General features: G+C 36.1%; 3 protein-coding genes across 3 annotated transcripts; all 3 read left to right on the forward strand.

Moving 5' to 3' along the window:
• The first annotated feature begins 89 nt into the window (after positions 1–89).
• LOC125224070 (AT-hook motif nuclear-localized protein 8-like) lies at positions 90–5,394 on the forward strand. Its single transcript, XM_048127416.2, has 5 exons — positions 90–888; positions 965–1,017; positions 2,718–2,849; positions 4,699–4,854; positions 4,938–5,394. The coding sequence occupies exons 1-5, from the start codon at positions 330–332 to the stop codon at positions 5,199–5,201; spliced, it is 1,164 nt and encodes a 387-aa protein (XP_047983373.1). The 5' UTR covers positions 90–329; the 3' UTR covers positions 5,202–5,394.
• Positions 5,395–6,880: 1,486 nt separating this feature from the next.
• Positions 6,881–11,217, forward strand: LOC125223066 (uncharacterized). The gene is made up of 10 exons (XM_048126027.2): positions 6,881–7,037; positions 7,401–7,521; positions 7,629–7,730; positions 7,837–7,882; positions 8,149–8,224; positions 8,418–8,784; positions 9,127–9,376; positions 9,790–10,032; positions 10,115–10,234; positions 10,621–11,217. The coding sequence occupies exons 2-10, from the start codon at positions 7,450–7,452 to the stop codon at positions 11,070–11,072; spliced, it is 1,728 nt and encodes a 575-aa protein (XP_047981984.1). The 5' UTR covers positions 6,881–7,037; positions 7,401–7,449; the 3' UTR covers positions 11,073–11,217.
• Positions 11,218–12,382: 1,165 nt separating this feature from the next.
• Positions 12,383–21,582, forward strand: LOC125223954 (AP-2 complex subunit mu). Its single transcript, XM_048127275.2, has 13 exons — positions 12,383–12,584; positions 14,412–14,589; positions 14,892–14,982; positions 15,455–15,549; positions 15,695–15,784; positions 15,860–15,908; positions 16,057–16,195; positions 17,640–17,756; positions 18,253–18,343; positions 18,421–18,563; positions 19,909–20,023; positions 21,031–21,075; positions 21,152–21,582. The coding sequence occupies exons 1-13, from the start codon at positions 12,502–12,504 to the stop codon at positions 21,230–21,232; spliced, it is 1,317 nt and encodes a 438-aa protein (XP_047983232.1). The 5' UTR covers positions 12,383–12,501; the 3' UTR covers positions 21,233–21,582.
• The last annotated feature ends 642 nt before the right edge of the window (positions 21,583–22,224 follow it).

The following is a 22,224-nucleotide window of genomic DNA, read 5'->3' on the forward strand; positions in this document are numbered from 1 at the left end:
TTTGGTAGTATAGTAGTAGATTTTATAAGTTGACACTTGCGATGAACCCTATTAAATAAAACACAACCCCAAAATCCGCACATAACATAGTTTGCATCTATCTGGAAAAGCGTCCATTAATATATGTTAAGAAATGAGATCGGCGTGTAGATTTGGCGACTGAAATAGAAAATTATAAAACCCTAATTCTAAAACCCCCACTGATCGCGCGATTCTTGAACTACCTCAGTGAGTCTCTTTCACAAATTCAGATTCCAAAATCAAAATCAAAATCAAAATCAACCTGCATTCTCCTCTCCATTTCTCCTGCTCTGCTGTATATAAAATTAATGGATTCCCAAGATTCCTCCGCTCCTCCGCCACCCCACCACCTCCACCACCACCACCACCCCCAGGCGCCCCCTTTCTCCGCCCACCACGCCATGTTGATGGGCCATCACCACCCCCAAATTCAACAGCAGCACCCCTCCAACAACTCCTACCTACTGCCCAACACCAACAATTCCGTCGCCCCAACCACCTCCGTCGCCTCCAACTCCCCCATGATGCACCAGCCCCGCTTCCCCTTCAACTCCATGCCCGCCGCCGCCCCGCCGCCCCAGAAGCCGCTCGATCACCAGTTCGCCGACGGCTCCCCCTCCGCCAGCGCCGGCGGCTGGTTCAGCGCTGAGCCCGCTAGGAAGAAAAGGGGCCGACCCAGAAAGTACTCTCCTGATAACAGCATTGGCCTCGGCCTCTCTCCGGCGCCCGTCGCCCAGATTTCCCCCGCTGGGGGCCACTTAGATCCCGGAGGGGGCGCTGCTGGCACGACTCCTTCTTCTGAATCTCAGGTCAAGCGCCACCGCGGCCGCCCTCCTGGCTCCGGGAAGAAGCAGCTGGATGCGCTAGGTTTACCCTCTTTTGCTTTCTTCCTTTTACTCGGATCTTTACTTGCTCATCTTAATGTTTCTCTTTTGCTGAATAGGAAATCCAGGAATCGGTTTCACACCTCATGTCATTACTGTTAATCCCGGAGAGGTAAATAAATTGCTTATGCTACTTTCTGATTTTGAGAACTTCTGTTGTTTTTCCTTTAATCTTTGGAGATTTCTGAGTGGGGGCTTATAGCTTAAAGATTCAGTCTTTATGATTCGTTAGCCTCTGGTTTCGGCTCCATGTTTCAAAAATTGAATTTTGTGTTAAGGATCAAGTTTGGTTAAGTTATGGGCCGGCTCCATGTTTCGAAAATTGAATTTTGTGTTAAGGATCAAGTTTGGTTAAGTTATGGGCCGGAACGTTACAAGCTATTGTCTTAGTAAGTTCTTACGGAATTTCAGTGGATTTTTCCTGTTGGATAATCAACAGAACTATCAACCAACACATTACTTCTAGAAATGTTTTTGGGTTTCATGCTTTTGTGGTTAATGAGTGCTGTCGCTTTATTTAAAAGCAAGTATGGAAATAACAAGCCCTTGCCTTCTAGCAGGAATGCTGCCAGTTTATGTTACTAAACTTGGTGACATAAGTGCATTCTTGGTGAATAATTGCTTTCGAGTTAAGAAGTCCATGATTCAATTTCTGTCCCCAGGAATGGTTTGTCTTTCAGCAAAATTTTTTACATGTTAAAATACTCCTCAATAGCACATGAAGTAAGATATGCTTTTTCCTCATCTGTATGCTTAGCAAAAAGTTTTTGTTTTCTTCTTAGCTTTTTTACCATTTTTTTTAGTTTTACATCACTTATGTTGATAATCAACAAAACGCTGTTAACTTTCCATTAATAATTATGCTTGGTTTATGTGGTCTTTGATGCGATCCGTGTGATGTACATGGCTTCCTGTGAGCAAAATTTGTTGAAAGTGCTATTAATTGATTGTCATACTTTATAGAATCTATATATTGTTACTGCATTGTAGTGTAATATAAACCAAATATGGTGTATGGTTTCGGAAAAAGTTTGAATGGTCTGTATAAGGAAGTTCTCAATTATTATATGCATAAGGTTTGTCAGATACTACTCCACTTTCAACCATTTGCATACAGGTTCAAAAGGTTTTACTGAACAGTGAACTTTTAGGGCATCTATATTTTCTATTTTTCTTCTATGTAAATTCTATATACATATGTGATGTGAGTCAGTTAAGTCGATGATGTAATTACTGGTTAGTTATTTCTGAATCCCTTTCCAACTTATTGCACTTAGGTTCTGTTTATTAGTTTCAATCATTCACAAACAGCTACATATTAACTATATTCATATATTTTCTCATTTATATGCTCAGTAGACCTCAATTTTCTTTCAGTATTCTTCTCTCTGCACTATTTGCAAGGACATGTAACCATTGATCATATTTGCTTATCCTAGCTACCACCATTTTATAATGCATTACAGATATTAAATTTGTTCCAATGTTGATTGGTCTATATTTATTGTTTTTTTTTTTGCACGTCAAAGCTACCAACCTGAATTTTACTACAAAGCTGTCTCGATAGTTACAAGTGCCTATAACATTCTAGGTGATGCAGTGATGCTATAGCAACAAGGTCTCAGCTTCTTTTCTCACAGAGCCCTTATCTGTGCAAAACTAGCTATAAGTAAATAAGGGACTGTTGAGTTATTACTGCTAGACATTTCTTGGTGCTGCTGTTTCCTATGAAATCATAATCGACCATCTTATGTGTTAATGAAGAGATTAATACTTTTGTCTGATTAATGTTTTCGGTTGTCATTGTTGTAGGACATAGCTTCAAAGATAATGGCTTTCTCACAACAAGGTCCACGCACAGTTTGCATTTTATCTGCTAATGGTGCCATCTCTAGCGTTAGCCTACGCCAACCAGCGATGCCTAGTGGCCATGTCAACTATGAGGTGGGTGCTACTGATAACCTCTGTGATGATATGCCTTATGTTAAATGTAATTGTAATATATGAATATATCATTATTGCTCTTGTGCCTGAAATGCTTCTATTTAGAAAGAGAGATGGGAATCTGCTGCCTACGTATAAATTGTTAACACCAACATGTCTACATGAACTTTAATCTGTGGTTTCATAAGTAATGCTATTTTTGCATCTAAATATAGGTGTTTTATGTTTGCTGTACAAGAATTTGTAATATGGGGAAGTGCCAGTCTCTTTTTACTTCTTTGGTTTCTTTTTTCTCCCCAATCTCATGGACAATAGTCTCCTGCATCCACATATCAATTTGACGTACACTCCCCAGAAAATGAATTGACAATAGCTCTTAAACACAAGTTTTATTAGTATGCTACTATGCTTATCAGCATGGCAGCATCTATAGCCTCAGGTCTAATTTATTCTGATACTCAACGTTTTGGTCCCTTTTCTCCTCAGCATTCAAAATCTCCTGTATTCTTAATTCCCCTCATTTTATGGCCTGTCACCTCAAAGGCTGAAAAGATAGATTTTCATTTGTTATGAGATGCTTCCACCATAAGAGAAAAGTTTCAGTCACTTGTAAATCAATTCTTTCCTATTTGAGACTTTTTGATAAGGGAGAGAGAGTCCTTTTCTGTAACTACTCCCTGAACTAGATGCTTCCCATCATTTAAATAAACGTTTGCCAGATCCTCCAGATCTATTTTCCCATTTTATTTGGGATTGTGTGTTGAAATATCAGTCCAAACATATGATATGAAATTCCATTTTTAGTGGATATGCTGCTTGAGGCATTCCTTGTATCCTAAACCTGGTAGTTTGAACTCTACTTACCTGTATGTGACTAGTGTATGGAACCCCTGAAAAATTATATTGACTCTATTTGCTCCAGAAAGAAAAGAGAACAGAAGGGAAATCTGCTCATGTGGGTGAAAACTTTGATTGGGTTTTTTCGCACCTCAGCCCTTTACATAGTTTACATGACATCTCAAATTTCAATCCTTTGATATTTCAAGCATTTAAGATATACTCTAATGCTGAATTCCTTATTGTTTGTTCTAGGATTTATTCCACTTTTGTTGTTGAAGTTGCAGTACAGTCTTTTTTCTCTGAAAAATGTACCTCTACTTACTGTTCTTTAAAATTAATAATTTTTTATTCTGGATGATGATTAAATGAGAGTATAGTTGTAATTATTTGTCAAAATTTTCTTTCCAAGTATATTCTTAACAGTTAATACGTGTGAAAAGGGGGAGGGGGTTATATTTGCGGGATAGAGGGGGTATGTGCATGTATATCAACTTTAGAAGTTAGGTTCTATATTCAGAGTTTGATCCGAACTGTAAAAACATTTGGCATTGGCTATTTTGATGTCAGTTCCAATGTTATTAAAAGCTGCCATGGCACTGTCATGGTGTGTTTCCACAGCAGGGTTTTGAAAAATGCCATCGTCATGACGATATGTGGCAGATTTTTTTATCGAGGGCGTCATGGCGTTTATGGCGTGTTTTTTTAATGTCTACATATTAACCATAAACCCGACCCAATTGCGCAAATGGCCCATCCCATTTGCCAATTAACCATAAACCCTGCCCATCTTCCCAAAATCTGACACCCATTTTCTAAAATTCGACACGCCTACATATTTGTAATGGTTTTAATATGTTTTCGGTTTTCTCAACATTTGAACGCAAACCCTACTACTTCCTTACCTAACTGCTCCCGCTGCATCCGTTCAATCTCAAGGGACTTACTTTATAACATTGATTAGTTCCACACTTTGATGTGTTGATGATATGGGCCATTCATGAATTGACAGGGGCGGTATGAGATCATCTCTTTATCAGGTTCCTTCCCAACATCAGAGAGCAATGGTAGTCGAAGTGGTGCACTGAGCGTGTCATTGGCAGGGACCGATGGTAAAGTATTGGGTGGCGGGGTTGTTGGAGTGCTTAAAGCTGCATCGCCCATTCAGGTAATCATCTTCGATCATATGTGTTGCATTTCTGTCTATCACAAGACACTGTCTAGAAATGAAATCACATTTTCCATTTTCAGGTTGTGGTGGGGAGCTTCATTGCTGAAGGGAAAAAGCCGAAGGGTAGCAGGCCGTCATCCAATAATAGTCCAGCTCCGAATATGTTGACTTTTGGCACTCCGGGCACAGAGGCGAGCCCTCCCTCTGGGGGTGGTTCAAGTGATTCTGCTGAGGACAACGGTGATAGCTCTCTGGCTCCCGGGTCAGGAGGGTATGGTAATGCTGGTGGGCATCAGGTGCCGATGTATTCGAACATGGGTTGGCCAAACTCCAACAAAATGTAAGGCCACCAGGGCTGGCTGGAAACGCTGACATCCATCACTAATAGAGAGATGCTTTAATTTAGTTGTTTTCTCATCTATGTAGCCTTCCTTCACTAGTAGCTTTAATACCCTTTACTTTTCTCATTCGGATGTGATGCGTGTGATTTCTTGCTAATGGCTTTGCTGAATTAATTAGCATTCTTTTTTATCATCATCATTATTATTATTAGTTACAACATGCTTTTCTTTACTTATCAATATATAGAAATAAAAGAACAACGAATACACATAATAGCATGAAAAGTAATGTGTATATGATTACTTTTATAAATACAAAATATTACTGCTACTATATTACGATGCCAATTGCATATAAATTAAAGAGAAATGTGATGCGACGCTACTAATTTGAGCACTAGATGAGCACCATTCCATGTCAGACAATTGTTTACTTCTTTTATGTTTATTATCAATATTAAATTATCTCACCTCTCTCCTTCGTCAACACCGCTCCACTTTCTTCTGTTTTTTCCAATTAAGAAAGAAATTCATCAAATAATCTCTCTCTACCGTTCTTTTATAAAATTGAACTCTCGCGCAAATAGACAAAGTTTCGTTAAATTTAACTTCCCCTAAATGAGCCGCAAAAATTGCTCTTCATTCTTGCGGAGTTCTTAAACCACAATTTATCATTTTTTCTAAAAGGACAACGATGCTTCTTCCACAATTCCAACTCTCCCAAATTTGGAATTCCGCCGCCGAGAAAATGTTATGCTGGGCGATTGAATTTGAGCGAGAAATGTAAATTCATTTACTTTTTTTCTTGGTGTAGTATATGAATGTAAATTCATATTTCACAGTGAAAAAAACGATGTTGCAATTGCCAAGTTATATATGTGAACATAATGAATAGAGAGAAAATGAAGAAAAGAATGAGATCTGGAGCTTTTATAAAAAAGAAGAGATGATGAGCGGTGTTCACGGAGTGAGAGAGGTTGATGAGAGATAAATTCATAGATAAAAAAGGAATCTTCAGACGTGGAATGGAAACGCTCACCTGTCGCTCAAATTCAATTGCTCAGTATAACATTTCTCTTAATTAAATTATATATATGGCACGTAAATTGTGATCATCATATTTAGTATTTTTGCTCACTTTCCATAAAACAATTAACTGAAGGCTTAATTGTACCATTAGTTTAATGAATAGGTGCTTAATTGGGATCTTTTTATTTTCATTTGTCAAGTCATTATGTCACGTTGGCGTGGATTTACCATAGAATTTGTACTCAAATTTGATAGTCAATTTTTCAATCAGGATATATGAAAGCTAAGGAAAATTTGTGAAAGCTAAGAAATTCTTCGAAGAATTTTTTTTTACTATTATCAATTTGCTATATCAATGATATACATAATTTAATGTAGAATGTGTGATTGTATATATTTCAATGCATTGTCGTTCTAATTATGACTACATATATTTAATTTAAGAATCATTATCACCTTATAATCTGACTGTGGTGCATTTTTGCTAGAATGTCAATATATTAGAATTAAGATAAACAAACCTTTCGGCTTAAAAAAAGAATAATATTGAATCTAAAATTCATACTTAATTTTTTATTGTATATTTAGACAATATGTATATGTAATTTACAAAATGGAATTAATAAGTACTCCCAGTCCATATTAAAAATAGAATTAAGAAGTAGAATTAAAATAGAATTAAAAAGTAGTCCTACTCCCTATTTCATTTGAGTGGCGCCGCGCCGCCTCACCACATCTCCGCCGCGCCACCGCGAAGTTGCTGTCTCTTGCTCGATGCTCAGCAGCACAGTCTCCTTGCTGCTTCATAGGGTAATTTTGTATGCTTGTATTTCCGTTTCGAGTAGAAATATAGGCAGTTAATCAACTGGAGGTAGAAATCAGTGTAGTTAGTTCGTTTTTAATGTAAAATATATAGCAAGATTGAGATATGGCAGATTAAATCAGCTTTGAAATGAGCTGATCTTGAAAAAATGGGATCTTTTCTACAAACAAATATTTGTTGACAGTGAATATCTCTATTTCCTAGGATGTTAATTGAATATTTGTTTGGAATGTGAACAATTTTAAGACTGTCCCCGCAGCTCTGCACTGCCTCTCCTCAGCTCTACTCTGTGTCGCACTTTCTTCTCTCCCACTGCAAAATTCCCTCATTTCTCTTGCTTGCAATTACAGGGGAGAAACGCTTGCGTCAAAATTTTATCTTGAACCAAATTTCAACATTATGAGGGAAATCGTTACTATCCAAGCTGGGGACTATGCAAATTTCGTGGGCTCTCACTTCTGGAATTTCCAGGTACCATTTATAAAAAAAGGGTTTCAAATAGCTTCACATGATTAATCCTTAGCCCTTATGTAATTGCACTTTCAATGGAAAAATGATACTTTACTTCATTGTGAAAGGATGAGTTGCTTGGACTGACCGACAGCATTGAGAGTGATCAGATATTCAAAAGCCATGGTCTTAACATGGATGTTCTTTACCGTCCTGGTGAAACTCAGCAGGTTGATCTTTTTTTCATGGTTTCATTTTAGTTGTTTCATCTGAAACTAGTGCGATTTGTTAGGCCTTGTTCCTGTTTGTGAAAATGTTTGTGTCTTTCTTGTCTAGGGCATTCTCACTTACACTCCTCGGCTGGTTTCCATGGGCCTTCAAGGTATTGATATCATTCCAAATTATTACTCAAAGCTCGTTGTTTCACTGTCCATTTGCACTTCTGCTGTCATTGCTAAAGGATTTTATCTTGGAATGATTATGTGCTGCAGAAATAATTTATTCGTTTTATTAAATGGAATAGGGATTTTAGCTATCATGTTGGTCGATTATTTGTTTTTTCTTTAATTGCCCGAATCTGTAGAAAATGGATTTGTTCATCTTCTAGGATTGATATTTGATACTGATGCGTCCCGTTTGACTCAACAGGATCCCTAGGATCATTGAGCTCACGTGGAACCTTGTACAAAGAGATTCAAGAAGCACAAGTGGGTAGTTTAACATGGTGAGACTCTGTGTTCCTTTAAAGTTCCATCATAATTTTCTTTGAATTAACATACAAGATTGATCTCATGCTCTGGCTTCCAAACTCTATTTAATAGTTTTATAGTGTAATGATACATGTTAACCTTGTACATTATCTATTGTTTTATTCTATATATGCATGTATATTAAATAGCTCCATACAATTTGTTTAGGACAGGTTCTGTAACAACTCAAACATCTCAACCCTTACAGAAGAATTTGTTCTTGCAAAGCTTGGACTGGGAAGAGAACACAAATGTGGATAGGTCTGGAGCTTATGACAATGCACAAAATGAGGCTCATGCTGAAGTTCAGGATAAGGACATTGTTGAGAGTCTAGAGAATGAAGTTCAGTATTGGTCGGACTTCTCAAAAGTTCATTATCACCCACAAAGTCTGTATGAATTATCTGGATTATGGACAGACAGTAAAGATTTTAACAATTATGGAATTGGGAGAGAGGCATTTTCTGGCGGTCTGCATGCTGAACAAGTCAATGACAGGCTTCGTTTTTTTCTTGAAGAGTGTGACCATCCTCAGGTAGTTCTGCTGCACTATATCTCTAGTTACCTTTTCCTTTCTCTAGGAATGTCTGGTAGCTACAATTTCACCCTTTTGGTTTTTCTTCACTAATATTCAAGATTTTTGCGAGTTTGCCAAAAGGTTGAAACATATAGATGTATCTCTTAGATTCAACTGAGATATTTTTTGATAGAAGGTTTACCAATCGTTTGCTACTTTAACCTTTAAGGTCTTCATTGCGTGGTTTTAGATAATCAACGGGAAGTAGTAGAGGCTCATAGTACAGCCAGTGTAATTTATTCTGATGCAATGCCTGCTCTCTATGGCTATTGGAATTTCTGTGTCACCTTATTTTCACAGGGAATTCAATTTATTGTTGATGACTCTGGAGGATTCTCTGGTGTAGCAGGGGAGGTTTTAGAAATTATAGCAGATGATTACCCAAACATTCCAGTTCTACTGTATTCTGTTCGCAGTCCTGACTCGTGTCTGGATCCTAGCCACCGCAAGCTGACAATAGCCCGTAGACTTCATAATGCAGTTTCATTTGCAAAGCAATCAGCTCTCTGCAAATTGATTGTACCTGTTGGTTTGCCATCCCTGAGTACAAGTAAGCATGCAATCATCTTGAGAGGCTTGCCTTTATTGGTTTGATGATTGTCTTTATCGCATAATTGTAGTATCCGCAGATTGAAGATAAACGAGATATAGTATCTAGTAAACCATTAATATGGATCTTTTCTAATTTCTTTTTTAGGGGGTCTTTTTTACTCCCTTTGTCCCATTTGGATTTTGGAATGTCTCATTTCCCTTTCGGGATAAAATTTGTGGGCTCATATCTATTTTTAACATTGCACATGCGGTGGGACACCACCCAGTGTGTCCAAAATGAATAGCAGTTTTAAATGGTATCATGGGAATGTCTAAATGTTATCTGGTCCATTTGACTGTAACTTGTGTAAATCTTCAGTATCTATAGTTGCATTTTCTAATTGCATATGCTTTGTTTTTCCAATTACAAAGGTAAAATGTCCAAGTACCTTTCTTTGGAAGATCGAAAGCCTTATCACACCAGTGCTGTTTATGCATCTGCACTTCATTCTATCAGTCTACCTTTCAGAATGGAGCCACATGGGCCCAGTGCGCAATACGGATCGACATCTGGTGCACTAAATATGAATGACCTGATACAGATTTTAGCCGGACAGGGTCGTCAGAATATGGTTGCCGTTTTGGATGCTTCTATGCCAGCTCCTGCTTTGACAAGTACTATATTCTGGTTTCTACCTCACCCTTGTGTTGACATTAATTTGTTGTTGTATATGAAATATCAAATCATGTATACTAGGTAACGGGTTCCAGCAACCTTTGTTGGAGACATTGCAGCCGCTGACCCCAGAAACAGCTGAAGATGTCGAAGACATGCAAGCTTTGGAGTCTATGATCATTCATGGAGCCTTTGCTTCAGGTAATGTTGAGAGCTTCCTTCATTTGTTAATTTTCTTCAAATCATCGCCAAGCATTTTATGCAGTTTTTGGTGGTGAACAGTGAACACCATGTACTAAAGAAATGCTATTTATGTACAAAAGAACCCTATCATATCATCTCGAGTTTGCATTAATCTGTACTGATCATGTATAACTCATGCATAGATTCAACTTTATCCATACAGTTATATCTCCAAAATGAGACAGATACATCCTTTTGTGTGTGTATAATAGATGGAGATGTTCAATTCTTCTAAAGATGTTTGTTGTTAATGAAAGATGTATTTACAGTTCTGAGAACACCTTTAGCATGTAAACGGGGACGATATTAACACTGAATTATTCTTTTGTGCAAATTAATCTCAGGGTCTGAAAGGGCTTCAGTTTGTGAAGTTACGGAAGCAGTGCAGGCTGCTTATACGAATGCAGTAAGAAGACCTAAGTTCTCTCATCTCTCAGTAGCTCAATGCCCTCTCCCCATACCATTGCCTTATCCTTCAATATTCGGGAAACTTGTTGGTGAACGTGGGGAGCTGTTCAATACGCAAGTTTCGGATTCATCATCATCAAGAGGGTCGCTTGAAGTCCACTCAGTCCCAATGGCAGCAAGACTGCGATCCAGCATTGCCATTTTGCCATTTCTGGAGAATCGACTGCAAAATCTTCGGAAGTTGGGGATTGCACGAGGGGCGCTGGGGTCAGAGATACTGGGAAGTTGGGGTTTCGGAAGAGATGATGTAGAAGACATAGGAGAGACGCTGTCTGATATGGTAACAAAACTCAATCCTATATCTGAAGCATCATCAGATTCTGACTGATACTCTGCCATACCTAGACAGTGCAACCAGAAATGTGGATTTAATTTATGAAACAGTGTTTACGCATTGATATGTATTACAAAAACATGATTCTGTCACTGTATTGGCTTTTCTGTTGCTAATGAATCTGTCACTGTTATTTGCATTCTGTTGCTAATGAATCTGTCACTGTTATTGGGTGTCATTGCTAATGGCATTCATTTTGAATCCTAGTGAGTGAAAAACTGATATGGCAAACTACTTTTATTTATTAACGTGATAGTTGAAATTACATGTTGATTGCCCAAATTCTACGTTGATTATCCAAAATTACACATCGATCACTCAATCGTTATGTAATTTTGGCTGCAACGTCGATTTTTCGATCGTTATAAAATTTTGTACGACATTTTTCAAGTATCTAGAAATGAAACAATGAGTATTAAATAGTACTCCCACCATCCCTTAAATTTGTCACATTTTTCTATTTTTGTCCGTTCCATAAAATTTGTCATATTTTACTTTTTACCATTTTTTATAATGGATCTCATATTCTACTAATTTATTCAAACTTATATTTTATTATAAATTAAGACTCATTTTCAATTGCCTTTTTTTCAACTCACTTTTCATTACATTTCTTATAACTCATGTCTGGTTAAAGTGCGACAAAATTTAAGCGATAGATGGAGTATTAGTATTTATTACTTAAACAATGTGATATTTTTGGATTAACGCCCTAAATGATGAAATAAAATAGATCATTTATTCTATAAATTTTGAAGCTTTTGGGCAACCTCCCAGCTCGCTCCTCACCAACTCCATGTACTTCAATATAGTGTTCCATCTTATATTCTTATTATAAGCGAAATATTTTTAGGTACAAATTTAAGAAAATAATATTTGGTGAGGTAGGTATAAAACTATAGAATAGATAAAAAATAAAATATTCAAAGAATAAAGTAGGAGACCTTACTATTCAGTAGTAGTACTCCATAATTTAAATTCAATAAACTTTCAAGTGCCTTATGTATTTAGTACTATAATTTTAATTCAATAAACTTTCAAGACATGACTAATCTAATTCTTTGAAGTTGAAAAATAACATCTAATCTAGATTCATGAAACTTGATGGGAACAATATTTGATTTTCGATGAATTTTCGAGCTCTTAGCTTTGCTTAAATATTTATTTTATTTTTAATTAAAAATCATTTATCTCAACATTTTATGTGAAATATACGTGTGATAAATTGAATTTTGTCAATTTAGACATATAGATATATTAAACCCAAAATAAAAAAACGAAAATAAATAAAAGAGGCGCAGTAGTTTACGAGCTGACTGTAGAATTGAGTTGAATACATTTCCATCGCCAGCAAAATTTCTTCTAAGGGGAGCAGATCTCGTTTCCCATCTCACTCGATCGGAGCTCCGGCGAGATCTCAGCCATGCCGCTGGCGGCTTCCGCGATTTACTTCCTCAATCTTCGCGGCGATGTTCTCATCAATCGCCTCTACCGTGACGACGTCGGGTCAGTCCTTCCCTCCAATTTTCTCTTTCTATATATGTATGCTTCAGATTGCTGTTATTTCTTACGACATTCTCTCAGAATTCACTAGAAATGCTGTTTGTAAATGAGATTGATGTATTATATGGTTGAATTTCCGGCTTTGTTGCATTTCTTTTGCTACCGGTGAGTATAGTTGAAGGTGTGAAGGAGATGTGGAGGGATATGGGTGGAATCAGTAACCTGGATAAATTGTGTCATATTGTGTAGTTAACGTTTTGTGTTGAAGAAATGGGATTTGAATCTGAAGTGGTAACTGATTTGGAGCTTTGAGGGTCTTTTTCTGCTCTTAGAGTAATGGAGATGGAAAAGAAATAAGATGATAGCCCTTTTTTTACACGAAATCTCTGGTGAATTATAAAACTAATAGTGTATACCCATTCTATCTGTGCTGAATTATAAAAATCGTGGTTGTTTTTTGAACTCTTTATGTTGCAGAAAAGGCAACATTTTTTTGCCCTTAAGGCAGCCATCAGCATCTGAATCTGCCAATTCCGTCCTCAATTCTGTTGAAAGAGCTATTAAATAACCTATATATCCGTTCTGCTAAAATGGTTTTGCATTGTGATAGATTTATCATGTCGATTCCAACAAAAAATTAAGAAGTTGTTTCTGTCAAATGTCAATGAAGTTAAAAGACCCCATCTTTTGTGTGCTTGAAGTGGTCAAGAAGACTGAGGCTATTCAATTTTTGGCTTCTGTTTGGATTTTGAAGTCTATAAAATTAAAATGAAGTTACTTCTATAGAAATAAAAATCACAAATGCTGCATCAGGATAATCTGATATGGTTCATTTATAGGTATAATGGTAGGATGAGATTCTTAGGAAGTGATCAAGGCATAATGGACTTGTACCAACAAAGGCTAGTTACACAGGCGATAGAAGAGTCCTGGACATGCTTGGACCATAGAAGTCTCAGAAGTGCATTTAGTAGGATGCTAAATTTGAATTAACTGCTAGCTTTAATTTTAGAATGCAATGGAAGTAAACAATTATCAACCACAAAATGAAAGATGTTTGTAGTACCAAAGTTTTATATAACACTACAGTGAAAAATATGACATTCTAAACCCTTATTCATGTACTATCCATTCTGTCCATTCCAATACTTCCAATTATCTTTTGTTGATGTAGCAGATTCTTGTAATTGTAAATCATGCACTGATGTTGTATCCAGTCCAAACTATCTTACATGCGTAAAGATATTTTTATGCATTTGTCTTGTTAAAGTGGGGTCAGGTGCCAGAAAAATATGTTTACAATTAATTGTTTTTTTTTTAATTGAAATTGGTGCTTTTTATCCTGAAGCTACCCATGGAAAAATTAAAGTAAGAATGATCATCATCCAACTAATCATGACCACTAGAAAATCATGAGATATCATCTTATGTACTTGACATAATATCTAGCATTTACCGACCTTCTGGGGTTAAGCCGTTAAGGAAAGTTTGGACTAAATCCGCGTTCTAAATTCAAATCTGAAATTGATTTACCAGTGGAAAGTAATTCTTCTTCGCGAAACTTCCGTTCATCCGTTATGTAAATGCTGTTATATCTTTATTGAGATTTTGGTTCTGGGTTCCTGCTCTAGCCTAAAGCTGTGAATCTTATATAAAACTTAGTTTTGTGCTGATTACTATCTTATTTGTTTCTTGGTTCTTGTTGATTGATCTGAGACTTTATATAATTGCATTTACTACAAAAAAGTATAATATATACATATGTATATCTACGTAAATTATTATATTAATCTAAACATGCATAACAGTATTTCTGCTTAAAATTATCAGAGGCAACATGGTGGATGCTTTCCGAGTCCATATCATGCAAACAAAGGAACTTGGCACCTGTCCTGTTCGGCAGATTGGAGGATGCTCGTTCTTTTACATGAGAATTAGCAATGTCTATATCGTGATTGTCGTAAGCAGCAATGCAAATGTCGCTTGTGCATTCAAGTTCGTCGTTGAGGTATCTTATGGCTAAAATTATCTTATTATGTCTGCATCATATACTAGCCTAGCTTGTGATCCTTTTCTTGGGATCTTTGTGCTGCTTTGTGGAACACCTTGTAGTTGGAGAATTTAGTGAACATATATTTGAGTTGGTCATCTCCTCCCTCCCATTAGTCCTTTACAATAGATATTCTGTAGTCGTTATGATCATTGAAGTCTCAATAGACAATTTGTGGCTTTGAATAAGCTGTTAGGGAGCTTATATTCATTCACATATTTTTCTAGTTTACTTGATCCAGTTATGTTCTTACCGTGCAGGCAGTCACATTATTTAAATCATATTTTGGAGGATCTTTTGATGAGGATGCCATTCGCAACAACTTCGTTCTGATATATGAACTGTTAGATGGTATGTCTACTGAACATTTTCTTATTCACTTTCTTCTCAAGAAGACCTTTCGTGTTATAAGAAATAATTCCTTCACTGAAGTTATAATTATGGATATGTTTGATGAAGGAGTATCTGTGACAGTTCTTTTTTTTTTTTCCTGGAACTCTTTGGTGTGGTTTAGGTTATATCCCATTCTTCATTTTCCATGGGAAATTAAAAATTCCCAGGGAGCCTTGATATGATTTTATTTTTATTTTTTTATAATCGTTTTTCACAAAACTTTGATACCAATCAAATCATTCAACTCTATTTATTAGCCAAAGTTAGGGTACAAAATGAAGGATACTTGTCTTTTATTGTTTCTTGGAAAGTGTTGGATAAACCTGCACCATACTTCCAGTACTTTTTAATGAATAAAGCAGCGATGAATAGTACATAACATCTTTGTGATGGCTGGATAAAGTTCTGATATTTTGCTTTTGAACTGCAGAAATTATGGATTTTGGTTATCCTCAAAACCTTTCTCCTGAAATCTTGAAGCTTTATATAACTCAGGAGGGTGTGCGCTCTCCTTTTTCATCCAAGGTCAGAGGTTATTCATGATTATCTTATGGATGTATTTGAATTGTGGAAGTTGTAGCATTGAAGAGATATTTAACTGATTAAGTTGTTTGATAGTATTATTATGAGGGTGTGATACTAACCATTCCCATGTGTGAATAACTTACAGACTGCTGATAAACCCGTTCCAAATGCAACTTTACAAGTTACTGGTGCTGTTGGGTGGCGTAGGGAGGGCTTAGTATATAAGAAAAATGAGGTACGGTATTCAGATTGCTACTGTTGTAGTTTTTGCGCTTGCTATTGAAGTGGCTCAAATAAAATTTTTTCGCAGGTGTTTCTTGATATCGTGGAAAGTGTCAATCTTCTTATGTCTTCAAAAGGTAAAGTATCTGTTTATTGTGAAATAGTTGCGTAATGCATTTTTATTCTTGTTTGCCTGGCGCCTGCTTCCATTTGCATAGCATGGGTGCCCTTATATTTTTTATGCATATTTTTTGATGATGACCATTTTCCATATGGCCTTTGTAGGTAGTGTCCTACGCTGTGATGTAACAGGGAAGATTCTTATGAAATGCTTTCTTTCGGGGATGCCTGATTTGAAGTTGGGATTGAATGATAAAATCGGACTCGAGAAAGAATCACAGCTCAAATCCCGGCCTGCTAAGAGGTAGGTCACAGTGTCACATTTATCTGTTAGTTCCACTAAATTACAACTGTTAAGCATGGATCAAATAAATGAAAATCGTTGACTAACATGTTAATGCAGATAAATGCAAAGTATGTCAAGTAATCATTAATTATTTTACTTTTAACTTATGAATATACTACCGGTCTTGCAAGCTAATAATATTTCACTTGCGAGCTTTGAGAGTTTGTTTTAAAAAACTTCTTTCTTGGATATGAAATACTGAGGCCAGACTCAAATGTGTAGATTGTTACTATTCTTTACTAAGTATTCCACTGGGCAATACCATGCATCTTCCATAATCCTTATCTTCTCTAGTCTTCATTTTATATTCTTATGTTCACTTTACTGTTATTAGATGCTTTTTTTGGGTAAAATGTTGGTCTTTTGAGGTTACACGTTGAAGATTTTTTTTGGCTTTTCTGTTTGCCATATTTTAAATGTGTCATTCTATGGTGTTGGGAAGACCTGCAGTCTCTTACAGATGCCATTTTATGCTTCGATTTATGTATAGTTTCTTTCTGATATGTCCTCTCTCTTTCTCTAATTAGATCTATCACTCAATTGATTAAGTTATATGCACTGGTTGTAGTGGATACCTCTGAAAGACATTTTCTGCTTTCTATTAGTAACTTAGGTGATTCCTGGTATCAACTATCAAGTGTTCTAGAAGTGGTCAGATTTAAATATCAATTTGCAAGTTCAGCGTAATGAACTTAGTTTTGGTAGGAGCTGCAACATGATGCGGTTTGGATTCATAAGATGAATGATCAAAAGCATGCTGTGATACAGAGTGATAGGATATACAGATGCAGATCAGTATCATGCTGCAAGCAGGAAGTGGAGTCAATACTATGAATTATAACAATGAAACATCTCTTGCTTGAAAGCATGAAACCAAATTTTATTACCATCCTGTTCAATAATAGAAAGCTCTGGCAATAGTATTTGATCTCATCCCTAAAAACTAAGGTTTATTCCATTTCGAGCTTATATTAATTGAGAACCATTTTTCTTGGGGTGAGAGATCCCATATTATACAATATAAAGATTCCTTGGGTGGTTTGTGGGCTTGAATGCTACCCAATAACTGATCTGGTAAGTATTTTGAAAATGCCATATATACTAGTGGTTTGACTACCCCATTTGAATGTGTCTACTAGTCAGTACATTGTCCGAATCATACCCTTCATCGTTTCCATTTTAGTTACCTTTATATTATGAATTTGGCTATTACCTCATTCTCACTTTCTAAAATTATTCAGCATTTACATTTTTTAGATACTTTGTAGGTGCTGCAATGTTCATGGGCTCTTTTATAAGATTGCTGGAAATGCTTTTTATTGTATCTGCTTTATCACTATTAGCCTGTGCAATGATATTATGTTTCGCTTGGTAACAAGTTTTTTTCTTTTTTGGTTTGCAGTGGAAAAACTATTGAGCTTGACGATGTCACATTCCATCAATGTGTGAACCTTACAAGATTCAATTCCGAGAAGACTGTTAGTTTTGTTCCTCCAGATGGTGAATTCGAGTTGATGAAGTAAGCTGATGTTTAAATTTTATTATGGTACATTTGATATCATTGTACGCACATCTCTTATATCTGACCACTTGTACACAATCTGCATTATGAAAGCCTTCTATAGATCAAATATATCATTAGGGTAAGCTTAGATTTTTTTAATTCCTTTTCTTATTGGTAATACTAGCTTTAAGTAGGAAAAATCTTGACTGACAAAATTCCAGGTGTACTCTTAAAGTTATTCTAGAAGAATCATTTCTTTATTTTGTCTTCTGAATCTCTTCAATGCTGGTTATGGTTTCCTTAACTATTTTTTGTTTAGCTTTGAGAGTCACATTCAAAGGGGAGATGTAGGGCTGATTCCCTCGTAAACATTTTATTGCCTGTTACCACCAATTATCTTTATTTTTATTTTTTAATTTCATTGTTAGATATTTTAATCTGGAATTTAATAAGTAGAGCTTTCCTTGACTTTACTAGATTTCTTATACGTATAATTGCCTTCACACCGCAGGTATCGTATTACCGAAGGAGTTAATCTTCCATTTCGGGTTTTGCCAACTATCAAGGAACTGGGTCGAACACGTATGGAAGTGAATGTAAAGGTTGGTGATGCAAACATTGATTTCAAATCACTGTTAATAGCCGCAGCAATTTTCATAACACTTATTCTTCATTGTAGGTGAAGAGCGTTTTTGGGGCAAAAATGTTTGCACTTGGAGTGGTTATTAAGATTCCAGTTCCAAAACAAACAGCAAAAACAAGTTTTCAGGTGACATCAGGGAAGGCAAAGTACAGTCCTTCTATTGATTGTTTGGTCTGGAAGTAAGTTGTTTCTAGTCTGTATCATCATGCAAGCACCTTTGTGTTTTATTTCACGTGGGATACCTTCCAGTTCCCGTTCTCTAACGCCAGTTCATTCACTATCTCACTTAAATGATGGCTTTTAACTAAATGCAATGCTGTGCTATTAAAATAAAAACTATAACCGCACAGAATAATGTAAATAAACACTGTTATAAATCCATGAGCTGTCTGGAACTCCTTTGCTAGACTTTCCTTTCAGAAAACCAAGTTCATGTCTATAATACTGAGCTGCAATCTCCTACCGAGTTGGTTTATTATTTCTAAAGCATAAATTTGAAATTGGAAATGTGAATGATTGTTGGCTTGCAATATATCTTACTTTTGCCATATATTGTTTGTGTCAACCACCTCTATTCTTCTTTCTTTTTGAATACGTCCTGCTTTTACTGTTTATTGATTGAGGTACTGGCAACTGTTGCCATATTTATCTGCACAATAAGTCATCCCAAGGGGAATCATCATTGTTAATACATGTTTTATGTTGAATCAGAGTGCAATATTTTTGTTGCACCACTATTTGAATGCATGTGAACCCTTAAACCTAGGGAGGTGCTTGGTAGGATTAGAAGGAGGGATGTTATGTCTTCCTACCTCCTTCCATTCCTTTGCTTGGTATAATTTTTTCTTAGGAATCACCACCATTCTTTACTCAATCACATTTATATTAGACATTTTACTTTACCTTCTCCTACTCTCTTGTAAGTGAAAGCTATTCTGCTGAGTTTGTTTTGGGTTATATAGTACTCCCTCTGTTCCTTCATAGTTGAGGCACTTCTTTTTAGCACGGAGTTTAAGAAATATATACGTAGTATGTTAAGTGGGTAGGTAATAAAGTAGATAAAGTAATAGAAAGAAAAAAGTAGAGAGAATAAACTATAAAGTAAGAGAGAGAATGAAGTAGGAAAGAAAAAATGAGTTAATTATTACTCCCTCTGTCCCACAAAAGATGTCACACTTGTGGGACGGCATGATTTTAGGAGGTTTTGTTTGTGTGTTAGGTGGAAAGAGAAAATATAATATTTATATTATTGTGAGAGAGAATTTTTTCTAAAAATGAAATATGACATCTTTAATGGGACAAACTAAAAAGGAAAGTGAGACATCTTTTATGTGGCGGAGGGAGTACCATATATGGAAATGACTCAACTATAAAGGAACTTCCCGAAATGGAAAAATGACTCAACTATGAAGGAACGGAGGGAGTAGTAACTTTATTCATTGTAAAACAACGTAGAAAGTTTTGTAATATGCTTTTTCATGTTATTTATTAAGCTTGATCGTGGGCGTTCTGGATTCTTTTCAGGATAAGAAAATTTCCAGGGCAAACTGAGCCGACATTGAGTGCTGAAGTAGAGCTAATATCTACAATAACAGAAAAGAAGTCCTGGACGCGCCCTCCAATTCAGATGGAATTTCAGGTGCAATTGCCTAGTAGCTTAATTCTTAGCAATGCATGCTTATTAATGATTAAATCAGAAGAACTTTGCAACTTTGCATAACAGTATGCAATTGACTGTGCAAGTCATTTTAACTGCTATCATTTTATAAGTTTTTTTTGGCTATCGTCAACTTCAGGGTATAGTTTATTTGCAAAGACTGCTCAAATCTTCGTAGTTGGTTTGGTGGTTTTCGAGATTAGCTTTATGTTCTGGGTCAACATCTAGGATTTCTGTTATCAAAATTTTCATTTGATTTGCTGAAACAGCTTTAGTCTTAGTAGAGTTCTGGCCAAAGGTTTTAAAGATTGTAGGGTTTACTGTGGCCAGAGTCCCTTTGTGCAAGGAGATCAGGGGATTTCGGCTGTATATGGACCTTCTCTTTAAAGGGTAAAGAAGGTTGAAAGAGGGGTAGTTGAGACTTGAGTCTGACTTTAAGGAATATCTGGAGGTTATATTTGTAGAAGTCAAAACATAAGAAGATATATGAAAGTCAAAATTAGCTACAATAAGGAATATACTCCCTCCGTTCCCAAAAATATTTTCCACATTGTGGATGACACGGGTGTTAATAAGGTGGTTGGTGGTGTGTGAGCAGAGTAAGGGTCTACTTCAAATGTTTGGTGAGTGTGGTGAATTGTGCGGGCCCTACTATAAGTGGAAAGTGAAAAATAGTTGGTGACACAGGGATTATTGCATAGAGGTAGGAGTAACCTGATAGTCAATTCACTAACATTAGTAACATATTACTATATGACAACATAAATGATGGTGTTTCTGACCAACCAAAAGATAACATAGCCAAATAGTAGTTCAGATTTATGCTTTGCTGCTTGTGGTTTTTTGGCTATCTTTTTGTTCTTAATTTCCTCGCCGCCCTTGGATTGACACCACCATGTGGTTTTTGTTTCTACTCCACTGATATAATTTTAGAAGGTGGATTCTTAGTAGTTTTCACATGTCTTACAAATCAACCATATACGTGGCAGGTTCCTATGTTCACAGCTTCCGGATTGCGTGTTCGTTTCCTGAAGGTAGTTGCCAGTCTCAATATGATTCGAACCATTCAAATCTAGGACTACTATAATTTTATCGCACACTTTTTTGCAGGTATGGGAGAAGAGTGGCTACAACACCGTGGAATGGGTTCGTTACATTACAAAAGCTGGTTCATATGAAGTTAGGTGCTAAAAAATTAAAAGAGTTCTAACGACATGTTATGGGAGATTACAGAAGAAGGAATATCCCCAATATACTATGGCCCAACGAAATTCTGTATCTGAAGTATGTATGCTCAATGATAAAGGTTATTGGCGAAACAAGAAAAATACAATGGTAGTTCTAGTTGAGTCGATGTTTGTCTACAGGTGCTGAATGTAAACGAACAGACACACTTGTTCATTTGCAGTTTGTTTCCCAACCTTTTTTGTATAGTGTTGTAGGCCACATAATTAGTTACTACTATTGTATTCATTCGATTATTGGAACTGTAGGAGCTGTGTTTTTGTTATATCTGGTAATGTTGAGTGTACTTTTTTGTATTTTGGATTTGCATTTTTGACCGATATAATCATGTCTTGTTTTTCACAATGATTTATTCTATGAAAAGTACAAAAGTACATGAGTTTGCAAATGTTAATTTTTGGCGTGAATTCAATTTTTTTTGTTAATAACTCAATTTTGTATATATAGTAGTAGCACTATAATACTAGTGTGTGAAATCCGATGCATTGTTGTTAGAATTTGCATTCTTTTACATTGTACCACTAAAAAATTGTGGTTTAAGAGTTTTCTAATGATAACTTCGAATTTCTCATCGTCGGAAAATTGAATTAAAGGAAGCAAGCCATTGCAAAATGTAGTTAAAAAAACAAGAAATACGTCGCTGATATATGTAAAAAGTAAAAACCACATAAAATACTCCTGATTTTATATATTGCACTAATTTTGTAGTACCGTTAGGATCGTTGACTACAACAGTAGTTTGATATTGTTCATTTTGAGTTAAGTCCGCATAGATTTATTTTTGTCCACTTTAAGTTGGACAAGAATTATATACGCGTTCCAACTTTCCTCTATTCTCCGATGTGGGATAGGTTATGCAATCACACGAACCAAAAATGCAGAAAAGTGAAAACTTACATTCATCACTGTAAGTACGTTTTTTTAATTTATTTTCAAAG

This window comes from Salvia hispanica, chromosome 1 (genome assembly GCF_029641045.1).
Source record: "Salvia hispanica isolate PSC_SH4W2 chromosome 1, Shi_PSC_v1, whole genome shotgun sequence".
NCBI classification, from domain to species: Eukaryota; Viridiplantae; Streptophyta; class Magnoliopsida; order Lamiales; family Lamiaceae; genus Salvia; species Salvia hispanica.

Coding starts and splice junctions, on each gene's coding strand:
- LOC125224070 (XM_048127416.2), top strand. CDS start 330: ATGGATTCCCAAGATTCCTCCGCTCCTCCGCCACCCCACCACCTCCAC. Junction 889..964: donor GAAGCAGCTGGATGCGCTAG/GTTTACCCTCTT, acceptor TTTGCTGAATAG/GAAATCCAGGAATCGGTTTC. Junction 4,855..4,937: donor AAGCTGCATCGCCCATTCAG/GTAATCATCTTC, acceptor TTCCATTTTCAG/GTTGTGGTGGGGAGCTTCAT.
- LOC125223066 (XM_048126027.2), top strand. CDS start 7,450: ATGAGGGAAATCGTTACTATCCAAGCTGGGGACTATGCAAATTTCGTG. Junction 8,785..9,126: donor AAGAGTGTGACCATCCTCAG/GTAGTTCTGCTG, acceptor TTATTTTCACAG/GGAATTCAATTTATTGTTGA. Junction 9,377..9,789: donor TTTGCCATCCCTGAGTACAA/GTAAGCATGCAA, acceptor CCAATTACAAAG/GTAAAATGTCCAAGTACCTT.
- LOC125223954 (XM_048127275.2), top strand. CDS start 12,502: ATGCCGCTGGCGGCTTCCGCGATTTACTTCCTCAATCTTCGCGGCGAT. Junction 14,983..15,454: donor GATATATGAACTGTTAGATG/GTATGTCTACTG, acceptor TTTGAACTGCAG/AAATTATGGATTTTGGTTAT. Junction 16,196..17,639: donor AAATCCCGGCCTGCTAAGAG/GTAGGTCACAGT, acceptor TTTGGTTTGCAG/TGGAAAAACTATTGAGCTTG.